Here is a 13126-nt window from a genome sequence, read left to right on the forward strand (position 1 = left end):
AAACAATGTGTAATAATAATAATAATAATAATAATAATAATAATGATGATGATGATGATGATGATGATAATAATAATAATAATAATAATAATAATAATAATTCACTTAATGCTTAAAGATCTGCGCTGTTAAATTCTCGACCCTGATTGGTCAGAAGGTGTTGATTAATTTGCTGTAACAGCAGCCCTATAGTAACCACTCATTCACAGGGACTTGCATATATAAACTAATTAAAAAAAAAAAAAAAACATTTGTAATCAGTGACATGGTGAAGTTTTCTACGAGGAGATGTTTATTCAGCATTTATGGAAGGAGTCTCCAGTGTCAGCGCTTTGTAACAGTCAGAGGTAAAGCTGTAACTGGAACTTTTGCAGCTGTAAGTTTTCAGACATCAACATGAGTACATGCACAGATCTTTTCCCCTTGAATATCCCCTATTTTGCTCTTTAGTGTGTAGTATGGCTTCCATTTAGGGTATAGTTTCAACCTCTATCCTTTCTTTCATTCATGCTTTCTTTCTTTTCTTCCTTTCTTTAGTCTTCTATATCAATGTTCTTTCTCTTTTCACTTTTTGCAGAAAGGGAAGTGATGGAATAAGGATGGAAACAGAATGAAAATGACAATTTTCTGAATTCCATCCAAAATAAAAGTTTTCCAACATCTTCAGGACGGAGGAGTTGACATTCTTTGCGGTTTTCTATTGACATGACAAACTTCGTTCTTTGTCTTATTAAGGCTGGTGAGGGAACGTCTGTTTATAGCTGCTATAAGGTAAGTGAGAAGTTGTTTCACGGACGTCCCACATCATTAACTGTAAGTAGAACTGGATAAAAAGTATGAGGTGTTGTTCGTTAATAAATAAAAATCGAAATCGTCAGCAAACTGCTGTGGTACAAGAGGAATAAAACACTTCAGCATGTCCTGGGGTGGTGACAATACTCCACTTTGTTGATTATTTTTCTAGAACAGCACAACATGGAGTGTTTTATTCCTTACTAATGTAATCAGGGAGGACAATATGGTAAAAATATATAATAATACTTGAAGATATTTTTACAATGCTGCTTTAGTGTCATTTTAAAAATTATATTTAGCCACAATATTTAGTTTTGCTGTAAAAAATATGTGTAAAAAATATATATATATATAGATTTCTTTACAACAAAAAAAGCAGAGGATTTAACGATAGGAAGGACAGTCAAAGTGAAAATAATGTCATATATATATATATATATATATAAATAAAACATAAGTCATGAGTCATATATCAAATAAAGATGCCATTAATAAACTAATTACCAAGTAGGATTTTGCTATATATTCTTAAAAGAACTACTTCAACTAAAAACTGAAAACACAATGATCTCTAAAGAGATAATACTTCTTATAAATTATTTATAATCATATATAACAAGCGTTCATTCATTGCCATTAAGGAGAATGGCTGAGAGGAAACATAAAACCAACACCAGGTTTAAAGGCACGATACTCTTTTATTTACAAATTGCAAATTGTCCAGTATGTAACAACTTAAACATCGTATCCACAACTGTCGGGAGCTAAATATGTACACTTTCATTTCAGTGACCATCACTGGCACTCAGCGACTGGGAAAAGATTTACAAAGCAAATACTGTCATCGTATTCTGTCGAGGCAGCAATAAAATACACTTAAAATAGGAATTTATTTGCTCTTATCATCAGTAAAAGATCCATAAAAAAGTAGTGGAGAAAAGAACTTTATAAAATCAATGGTTTTTGCTGATGTGTCTTGAGAAGGAGCGCTCAGCAGGAGGGAATGGAAGCGACAGGAATGTACAAAAAAACCCCATAATCTTTAATATTTTCTTTTGAACTGAGGAGGTGTGAAAAGGTTCTTGCTGGTGGTTTCAGGTTTGAGAACAGGAACACGGCGAAGTGAGGCCACGTCTCTATCCTGACATCTTCTCCTCAGCCTGCAGACATCTGAGCACGTACAGGATGACTTGGTAGCAGAAAATATATTGTTCCTAAAGACAGGAGAGGAGGAAATGATGTAATTAAGCCATTATAAAGGATTTATTATGGTTCTGTTAGTAAAAAATGAAAAAAAAAAAAAGTACATAGTCATAGTAAATATCAGGTATGACAATTAAAGCAAGCTCTATTATTATTATTATTATTATTATTATTATTATTATTATTATTATTAATACCTATTTTTATAATCAAAGTGTAAAAGTTAATAATAATAATAATAATAATAATAATAATAATAATAATAAATGTGTAATAAATTAGTAAATAAATAATAAATAAATATAATTTACCTATTAATTTGTTAAATATTCATTTTTTTTTACTTATTTATGCCTGAGCATATTATTATTATTATTATTATTATTATTATTATTATTATTATTATTATTAATACCTATTTTTATAATCAAAGTGTAAAAGTTACCTCAGTCTGCACCATGCCTTGTCTTTGCAGTCTCATTGTCCTCACCACATCCGAGATGTCAAACTGAGAAGAAGGACAGATTCCCAAGTGATTAATCAGTGATGTGTGTGAGTGGCAAAACAGCAGCAATCATCTGCAACTGTAAGTCTTTATAGTGTAAATATTTAAACTCTAAAAATCATCTGTAATAAAAACAAACAAAAAAACCTTGCTGCTTTCTGCTACAATTCTGCCTCGCTCACTGCGTTTATTGGAGTGTTAAATTATAGACTGCACCACTAGGGGGAGCTACAATGCCGTTTTGAGGCAGGACAAAGATTATGTAAAATTAAAATGTCTAATAAATGAATGTGACTTAATTATTATTTTTTTGTCACTCACATCCGTGTCTTTGCTGATTAAACCAAGAACGACGTCTATGCAGATGAGCGTTCCTGATCGGCCAATCCCGGCGCTGCAGTGGGTGATGATGGGCCCTGATTGGTGGATGTGTCTCATGTAGGAAATGAAGGTCAGGAGCTGTTCAGGCTGCATGGGAGTGCCGTGATCGGGCCAGCCCGTGTAGTTCAGGTGTGTGACTCTCTGGATTTCGTTCGTCTGAAAGGAAAGACACAACTGAGTCGACTGCAAGTAACTAAATCAACCGTTTTATAACGCTGCATGTCTCAGTCGTACCTGGACGTCCTTGACCTCTATAAGACGGATGATGAAGTTGTCCAGGTGCTGATCTTTGACCAGCGTGATCTGCAGCTTGTCGTCCACCATCTGCGGCGTGTGCGGCGTGTCGGGCCAGTACCGCTGACATTTCACCTTTCCTCCCTCCACCTCCTGGGTCATCATGGCGATAACGTTGGACTTCTGCTCCCAGACCATCTGCCAGAAATCTGCCAGCGTGGTGGGAAGTGGACCCTGGCACGCAATGTACAGAAAGCTCTCGTCCTTCACGGGCATCTTGATGAAGTTGGCGTTGATGTAGCCGCCGTCTTTGCCCAGGGTCACTCTCGTAGTGTCAACTGGAAGAAACATAAATACATAAATACAGGTTCTTTACACCTGTCGTGCTGCAACGTTCAACTTCAGCAGAAATGACAGACAAGTGGAAAGTGTTCACACTTACAGGGCACTATGTTTTTGTAACGGTTTTTCTTCTTGTTTTCCTGCGTCTGTCCAATCAAACAGTCGTCCAGCGGCTGTAAATTCTGCAGATTCTGTTTATTTAAAAAATATCAATCCAGAAATGTTACTTGTTAATCTACAAAAGGGTTGTTTTTAGCTGTACATGGTTACATTTCTTTGTGAAAATAGTACCTCAAACTCCTGTAAGGGGACCTTCTGCTCCAGCAGTCCTCTCATCATCCTCACCACGGAGTTGAGCTTCGGCCCAGTGTACTGGCCGTTGGGAACCACTTTGACCAGGGGCAGTGAGGTCAGCTCCTCCTCCGTGATGATCGGTCCATCTGAAAATAAAAATGAAAAGAATGGTTAAATTGCAAACTACAAAAGAAACTACCTCCAACTCACGTGAGATACCGTCAATAAGCCTGTGATACCCCTAACACACCTGAGATACCTACAAACTACCTAAGATACCTACAAACCTGCCAGAGATACCTCCAACCCCGTTGAGATACCCCTATCTGCCAACATACCTGAGATACCTCCAAAACACTTGAGATGCCTCCAACCTGCAACATTTCTGAGGTACCTGGAATACACCTAAACTACCACAAAGCCCTGAGATTCCTCATACCTCCTGAAAAACTTGAAAAACAGAGGTGCTCCAACCTGCCTCAGAAACTCCCAACCTGCCTGAAATTCCTCCAACCTGCCTGAGATGCTTCCAACCTGCCCGAGATACCCTCATCCCACCTGATATAACGCCACCCTGTCTGCAATGCCTCCAACCCATCTGAGATGCCTCGAAACTGTCAGAGATACCACCAACATACCTGAGATACCTCCAGCCTGTCTGAGATACTGCCAACCTGTCTGGAATACCTCCAATCAATCTGAAATACCTCCAACCTGAACATCTACTTCAAAAATGCTTCACATCAGTGACAGGACCAACCTCCAGTGAATTTGGAGTTGATGTTATCAATGGGGAGTTCATCGCTGCCCCACGTGAGCTCGTCCTCGTCCAGCTGTCCCGAAGACGAGTGCAGGTAACTAATGAGAGACAAAGCAAAATGAGACAGAGGTCAAGTCCGATTTCACATCATCTTCTGTCAGTCAAGTCAAATCCTCATTGCTGTCTTCTCACCTGTCGTTCTGTGGGCTGTCCACGGTGTCCTCTTTCCATTCTGTCCTCCTTGTTGTCTGGAAGAAATAGATTTTTACATCCAAACGGCTATTTGTTATGCTGAGTAAAACATACGGTGACATCATTCATCACAAATATTATATTATATGATTATATTGCTCACATGATTACCCTAAAAAACACTAATTAGTGTGTTAAGTATAGTGTTAAGTGTTATTGATTATTTCCTCATGCTGAACCTAATTGTGCTGAAGAAATTCAATTTTTGATAACGTGAACAATTAAAGGACGTCCTGTACCTCTGGAGAATCTTCTGGGAGAGAAGAACCGTCACAGTCTGTGTCTTCAGACTCCTCAGCTTCTAGTCTTTTCTCTACAGAGTCATAATCTATAACACACACACACACACACACACACACACACACACACACACACACACACACACACTTACTTTAATTCTACATTCGACAAGAGCTGAAATGGTCTGCCCCATCATCATAGATACTGTTTTTCTGGCTGAAACTACACACCTGATGAACTACATTGCTTATACTAAAAGTCATACCCCTCAGAAGAAAGGAACGCTTTGGATGGGGGACCACCGGTCTTTCACGGCACCATCCTCCCATAACTCAGCAGCTTAACTATCTCTGGCTCTTCACTCAGTCAAAAACTAACATGAAACTGCAGATGCTTCTACACTTACCCAGTTCTACTAACCGGCAATGTCAAATTTTCACATCAGGTTGTGTTTAAATGTTCTCTTATCACAATATTGTTGGTAATTTTACCATAAAAGCAAACGTTTCTGAGGATACAATGCAATTCTCCTTCAAATTTGTCCAAAATAGAATTTGGTGTATGTACCTATAGGTGGAAGTGCAGGTGGACTTTTGGATTTTCGTGCCTCTGGTGAACTACAGAGTTTTGTTTTCACTCCACTGTCTTCACTCACATCTAAAATACAAAGGAGCAACATGAAACACTGCTGTGATCATCACACATCACACACTCTGTGCACATGTGGGCACACTCAGCAAACACACACACACAATGGTCAGTTTTGGTGAACTTGATGGTAAGAGGAGAGGCTTTAGGTATTGTCACTGCTCTGTGTGTGTGTGTGTGTGTGTGTGTGTGTGTGTGTGTGTGTGTGTGTGTGTATGTGTGTGTGTTACCTGTGTTACCGTTGCTTGAGCTCAGAGGCAGGAAGCCCAGGTACGTGCTGGGGGTCTGATCAGGAGGTCGAGACACTACGAGGTGAACGACACCTTTAGCTTTCCGGATGGTGGTGACTGCTTTGGAATGTGACACACCAGTCATCAGCTCATCATTCACCTGTAATCACACACACACACACACACACACACACACACACACACACACACACACACATTCAATTTATTTAACACAATTCAATTTATTTAATTTATTTGTATAGCACTTTTAACAATGGCCACTGTCACAAAGTAGCTTTACAGAAATATATAAATCCGAGATATAAATTTTAAACTTACACATGTATAAATAATAATATAAATAATAAGCAAAAATAAATAAAATTTAGTTTCATAAACATTATTGAAATAATAATGTAAAATAATAAAAAAAAGAGCCAAGAATGACAAATAAGTCAAGCTAAACATGGACAATTTTAATCTGGATCTAATTAAATTAAAAAAAATAAAAATAATAATACTTCTTAATTTCTAAACCTTTACAAAAAGTTTTCTCTTTTAAGACAAAGCTCATTTCACTCACTTTAAGCAGACGATCCCCGACTTGTAACGTGGCGTCAGTGTGCGCTGCGCCTCCAGGAGTGATAGACTTCACGAAAATGCCTCTCTCTCCTCCGATGACGGAGAAACCCAGACTGCCGGCTGGAGGCTTCTCCAACTGCAGCCTGATGATCTGCTCCTGTGGGACGGAGACACGAGAGATGAGCTTTTCAGGAACAACAGGTTCTAGCCATCAAGGAAACTCATTACAGGAATGACATACACATGCTGTGACATACACACACCTTGTCAGTAAGTAAAATATTTAGTATTATTTCTCATGTACACACCTAGACTGACATTAGCTAAAAAACTATTTAACCAGCTAACCAGTGGGAACTTGGCAAATGATAATATTTTGAGTCCTAATTTAATCTTTTCCTGATTCAATTGATTCCTGATTCAATTAATTTGTTCAATCGATTCCTGACTCATTTGGTCCATTATTCATCAGGTAGTTATCCATCAGGACGGGGTGCCAACCCATCGCATGGCCCAATCTCACACACACACACACACATACACACATACACACATACACACATACACATACACACATACACACATACACACATACACACATACACATACACATACACATACACATACACATACACATACACATACACATACACACATACACACACACACACACACTACAGACAATTTGGAAATGCCTCAGTCCATTCCTTATTAACCCAATTCTTGATTCAATTGATTCCTGACTCATTTAGTTCCTGAATCATTTGATTCCTAACTCAGTTGATTCATCAGGAAAAACAAGCAATCTTTTTTGACAGCTGTAGTTAGTTGCGGTTACCTATGTGCTAGCTAGCTGTTTTTGTAGGGAGTACATTGTTTTCTGCTCACCTCAGAGGGACAGATGGCTTCCAAGTCATGATCATTACTATGAAGATAACCTGAGAAAAGACAGAGTGAGAGAGAGAGAGAGAGAGAGAGAGAGACAGAGAGAGAGAGAGAGAGAGACAGAGAGAGATAGAGAGAGAGAGAGAGAGAGTTTTCTTAATCTTTCAGAGAAGATGGAACAATGCAAAATAAGGAGTAACTATGTAAGGAATAAATCACTCCCTGTCATCTGTCATCTTGTTATGGGAAAATAAATCAACTTTGGGGTTGTAACATTAACTCTGATTCTTCACACTATCCCACTGTTGACTATTTTCCTATAACAGCATGTCTACAAGTTTTTTATTCCTCCTATACCACAGCAAATTGCCAACAATTACAATTTTTTATTTATTAAAGAACGACACACTACTTTTTGTACGTTTATAGTTACGTGAAATGTGGAATGTCTGCGAAACATGTTTGTTCCTGTTATCAAGTACATTAGAGCAGCTATAAACAGTCGTTCTCATACTTTTACAGAAAACCTCATAATTAACAACAGGTTCATTCTTTTTAATCAGTTTATTATTAGTCTTAGATTATGTGGAGTGTCTGCCGTACAAATCCCTGTCTAAGCTGTTACTATAGAAACGATAACAATATTAGAACAAGTGCATTAATATAAACCTGTGATTTGTAGCTGTCAGAGAAAATTAACAGCAATAAGCACTTTCTGACCAATGAGAATCCAGAACCGAACAGTGCTGTGGTATACATAAGTATATATACCATCATGTACTGGTTTAAGGAAATTTCACATGTATGTATCAAACAAATCCAATTACCGTATACTGGACTCTGGACTACATGCCCTCTTTAAAAAAAACAACATATATCTTAGAATTTTAGTTTATTGTTTAGGTCTTCAGCTTCTAATTTATAACTTTAATGGTTATATGCCATATACTAGTGGTTTTATGGTAGACGTGATACTCTAGGAGTTACGGTACGATCATGAGAAGGGACACTAACGTTAGCTTAAAAAAAAAAAAACCTATACCAGACACATTAATGTGACCTGCACAATGAAGTATGTATAGAATTTAAGAGCGCGTGACTTATATTTAGATACTGTAAATATGATATCTGCAAAATAAATGTTTCAAACTTTTAATAAATGCTTGTTAAATTATAAGGATTTAGCAAAACAAAGTTAACGGGGGTGGAAGTGTCGGAGTAAACTCTGTTCTCACCGTTCATACTCGATGTGTTGGTTTTTGAGCTGACGTTGTTGTTCAGGATCGAGATTCTCTCCTTCTTTGGACACACAGGTTTCCCGTCCCTGTATCACACACAGTCACATGACCCACAGAAACACAAGTCACTTGTGAATATGGCTATCAAGGTGCATAGGTGTGTGTGTGTGTGTGTGTGTGTGTGTGTGTGTGTGTGTGTGTGTGAGTGAGTGAGAGCTGAACAACTTTCACTATTTACATACTATTCACATATACAATATTTACTTACTTGAACACAAATAATCCACAGTCTAATGTTATATTCAGAAACGTTATTCAGAATGTGTTTCTGAATATTTTTCACATAGCAAAAGTGCTAAAAGTAAACGTGTGTTGTTTATGGAATAGGTATTATTCTATATAACTTAAATTTAATTGAAGCTGCATTTTTTCCTCTGGATGTTCTACTGGCCATTTAATGCACTATTACATCACACACCAGGAAGCCATTGTGGAAATGAAATTGTGGGAAAAAAAAATCTATGCAATTAATTAACATTTGAATTCATTTTTAAGTGTGTGTGTGTGTGTCTCACCTGGTGGCTTTGAGAGTAAGCTCTTGCGGTTTGAGCTGCAGAAGTCGGCGGCTCTCGCCGAGCATCAGCTCGTTTGTCGGTGCTCCGTTAATGTAGTGAATGAGGTCCAGTTTTCTTAGAGTTCCTTCTGTGGCGGCCATCGATCCTGGGACGATGTCCTTCACATAGAGGACACCAAACTCGCTGTCCTTACCTCCATCCAGCACCAGACCTGCGCCAAGGTTCCACAGAACAGAACTTAACACTTACTAATACTTAAAACTTCTACTGAAAGAACAGCTGCACAGCAGAGAGAGAGAGAGAGAGAGAGAGAGAGAGAGAGAGAGAGAGAGAGAGATGGACCTTCTCTCCTTTTCCTGTCCTCTGTTTCGGCCTGACTGTGTAAACACTGAAACCCGAATCCCTTGCGTGTCCTTGCCTGTTGTCTCAGATCCTATAATCTCCTCTTAGCGTGAAAAGGTGTGTTTTGTTTATGCTGATAGTGATCTCTGTGTGTGTGTGTGTGTGTGTGTGTGTGTGTGTGTGTAAATATTCACCTCAAACAGACTCGCACAAAGAGAATAGGTTAAAAAAATCTAATCCAAGTTATTCTCACCTCTCTCACAAACTTTACATCCCACATAGATATGTTACACCTCATGTAAGTTTGTGTAGCAATCAACTCAATTTCCTGGGCTATAAGATGCATTTTTTTTACACTCAGACAGCAGATCCTTCCACAACATATGTTAGAATATATAAAACATGTTTCTTAGTAACTAATACGTCCATTTTTTTTAGTATTTGTATGGTATGTGTGCTACACCAGTATTAGTGTCAACTTTCCGCTGACATACGAAGTATTTACACGTTTCCTGTCAAACAGAAGTCACTAAATTATAGAATTCAGAATGGTTTTATTTATATTAAATTAAATGATAAGATAGTGCTGAGTGCTTATAATGATAAACATACTTTATACCACACAACCAATGAATTCTGGATTCTGATTGGTTAGCATTTTGTACTTTTAACACAATTTGTCTAGGAATTGTGGTAATTAATAAGTAACGAATTTGTTTAAATGTGTAATTGGTATTTTTACCCAGCGAGTCAGTGGGGCACTGGAAGGTGATGTCAGGCAGAAGGTGGGCATCTATTGGTGGTTTAGGGGGTTCCAGGACTCGTCCCACGACCAGATCGACCACTCGCGGTGCGGCTCGGACGAGGTTTACCACCTCGGTGTGACTCATACCAGAAACATCAGTGTTATTCACCTGCACAGACAGACAGAAGGAGGAGAGGAAAAGCATGGAAGGATCAGATCGGCAAAATGGTACAACGTCTGCACTTTTCGTCAATGAAGTCAAAGATTACTCTTTACATGCTGTCCAAGATTAAACTGAACAGGTTATCATCCTAGAAGACGTGTTCTTGTGTCTCTAATTTCTGCTCAGCATTTTCATTTGTTTACCGCGCTTACCATTATCATGCGATCGCCAGGCCGAAGTCTGCCGTCGCCTTTAGCGGGGTCTTGGATGATGTCATGGATGTAGCAGTTGTGGTCATTTCCTTTAGTCAGCGTGAAGCCCAAGCTTCCTTTTTCTGACTTCACCAGAGAGATCTTGAGCTCCACTTCCTACATCAGTGACACAATTAACCAATCAGTGATCTTTCTCCTGGACGATAAACGCTGAAGCTTGAAAACACATTCTGCATCATTAGATATTAAGACAAGAAGCTGATGGGGAGCTTACAGGCAGGTAGTCATCTGTGTCTGGACTTTGCTCTGGAAGTGTGAGGTTGAGGGGGGTGGGAAGAGCAGGGGGCAAAGGGTGAGAACTGGGGTTTAGGAGGCCTGCTTCAGGAAGAGCTGGAGATGAGAGAAGAGGGGACGAGGGAGGAGGCCTGAGAGGGAGGCAGGGAGGGAGAGAGAGAGAGAGAGGGGGATCATTTTGTATTTGAGACAGTCGTGCCAATACAGGAAACACAAACTGAATTAATAGTTTTAAGATGCCTTCAATGCATCAGTTTTTCTATTCCACTGCAAGTCAAAAAGAAAAGAAAAACAGGAGCTAACAGAATGAGTTATAGCACATTTCAGCATGCATAATATCTACTTCTCAACTTATTATCTGTTATTAAATTAGTGCACTTCCTCATCCACAGCTCTAATCGCACCACATACAAGCGTCAACAACAAAGTTTTCTAAAAAAAAAAACCTCCTCTTTAAAAACAGTTATAAGGATCATCAGGTCCTGCTGGTGCCACTGTGCCAATGTATGAGTCACTTTTTTTTTTTTTTTACATCTAAATTATTTTACAGAAGGTGTATAAATGTTATCTAATATCATTTCACTTGTATATATGTTTACAAGTGTGTTTTTGAAAAAAGAGCATATTAACAGAGAACGTTCTAAAGTGCAAAGCTTACAGTTAGAGGAAGGGGTCAATAATACAACATAACAAGAACAAAAAACTAAAAAAGGTTGGTAATAATTACTTAACTAACTCAGACAGTAATTGATAACCTACTAACTTTCTTAGTGACTTACAGATTCTGTGCAACTTTCTAACTTGATAACTTATTTTTTATTAGATTTGTAAACTGATATAATACCAAGTTACTAATTTACTGACTTACTTTTTACTGAACTTACTGATGAACTAACTTAACATATTTACTCACTTACTAACTAACTTACAAATTTACTAATCTATGTACTTACTAAAAAATGAATGTACCAACTTACTAATTTACTTTCACAATTACTAATATACATACTGAATATATTAATTTACTACTTTACTAACTAGCTAAATTACTAACTAGATAATTTTCTATGCAACTTACTAACTTACTTGCAAACTTACTACATAACTTAGTAATGTGCTAACCTAACAAATTTACTAACCGACAACTAGTAAACTTATAAATTTGCTAACTTATGTACTTAACAATGTACTAATATACCAACTTACTAATTTATCTGCATAATTACTAACATACGGAATTATTAATGTATTAAATTACAAACTTGATCATTTTCTATCCAATTTACTTTACTAACTTACTAGTTACTAAAACGTATGAGTTACTAATATTTACTTGCATGCATACTAACATACTAATTTACCAACTTACTAACTAGCTATTTTATTAATTTACTAACCATGTTACTTACAACTTACAAACTTACTTTTAACATACTACTTAACGTAATAATTAATAATGTGCTAACATTAATTTACTTTTTTTTTTTAAACTTCTTTTGCTTCTACCTACTGGTTCACTAACTTCCTTTATGGCTTAATTACTCAAACACTTATATTTAATATATAAATATTAACTTAAGCATAAACACAGTTATGTATAATTCCGTTTCCGATTGATCTTTCTTTCATTTTTTTTTTTCAACTCCCTCAAATGTTTCTCAAGACAAATTTTCCTGAACGAAACCGGTCCCTGACCTCCTGCTGGTCTCGGGCCTGTCGGCGGACTGGCTGGTGCTGACGTAGGCCGAGCGGATGGTGTCGTCCATCTCCCAGGCGGGCTCGCTCTGACCTGCAGGACTGAAGCCCTCCTCCCCCTCCTCCTCCTCTCCCTCCTCATCAGTGCTGTCACTGTAGCTGTCTCTGCGGCTTGGCGACTTCATCAGCATCCTCTCCAGAGCCTGTTCCACGATGCCCAAAGGATTCGCTTTCTCCTCCTGAGGGGGAGGCGCCGGTTTCGGGGCAAGTTTTGGCTTCGGAGGAGGTTCCTTACGGGGGGACGGGGTGGAGGTCTGGGGGATGAAACATGAAACATTAAACATGATCAAATCCACTGTCAAAATAAATACTATCAATTACCAAATGATATTTTTCTCAACAAGATTCCATCCTTTGCAACTGATAAGGTGAGAACATTCTTTCTTTTAGGTCCCATTTTCACCTTGAATGGGCCTCATGCATCAATTCACGAATAATTATTTTTGTAACT

General features: G+C 38.0%; 1 protein-coding gene across 5 annotated transcripts in view; it reads right to left on the minus strand.

The window, feature by feature from the left end:
- Positions 1–1473: 1473 nt before the first annotated feature.
- ptpn13 (protein tyrosine phosphatase non-receptor type 13) overlaps positions 1474–13126 on the minus strand; it is a 68815-nt gene continuing 57162 nt past the window's right edge. For 3 of the 5 annotated variants that reach the window (XM_034311092.2, XM_034311090.2, XM_034311089.2), the window contains 19 exons: positions 12616–12929; positions 10901–11051; positions 10627–10782; positions 10249–10420; positions 9165–9375; positions 8587–8675; positions 7355–7404; positions 6468–6623; positions 5885–6044; positions 5574–5663; positions 5006–5094; positions 4707–4762; positions 4515–4612; positions 3752–3900; positions 3561–3651; positions 3119–3456; positions 2825–3040; positions 2444–2506; positions 1474–2009 (listed from right to left, as the gene is read on the minus strand). In XM_034311092.2, the coding sequence (XP_034166983.2) occupies positions 1932–2009; positions 2444–2506; positions 2825–3040; positions 3119–3456; positions 3561–3651; positions 3752–3900; positions 4515–4612; positions 4707–4762; positions 5006–5094; positions 5574–5663; positions 5885–6044; positions 6468–6623; positions 7355–7404; positions 8587–8675; positions 9165–9375; positions 10249–10420; positions 10627–10782; positions 10901–11051; positions 12616–12929 (2727 nt within the window). In that variant the 3' untranslated portion in view covers positions 1474–1931. The remainder of the gene's footprint in view (positions 2010–2443; positions 2507–2824; positions 3041–3118; positions 3457–3560; positions 3652–3751; positions 3901–4514; positions 4613–4706; positions 4763–5005; positions 5095–5573; positions 5664–5884; positions 6045–6467; positions 6624–7354; positions 7405–8586; positions 8676–9164; positions 9376–10248; positions 10421–10626; positions 10783–10900; positions 11052–12615; positions 12930–13126) is intronic. The other 2 variants (XM_034311093.2, XM_034311091.2) reach the window with 1 other exon arrangement.

The sequence above is a fragment of the Pangasianodon hypophthalmus genome, chromosome 15, assembly GCF_027358585.1.
Source record: "Pangasianodon hypophthalmus isolate fPanHyp1 chromosome 15, fPanHyp1.pri, whole genome shotgun sequence".
Classification (NCBI taxonomy): domain Eukaryota; kingdom Metazoa; phylum Chordata; class Actinopteri; order Siluriformes; family Pangasiidae; genus Pangasianodon; species Pangasianodon hypophthalmus.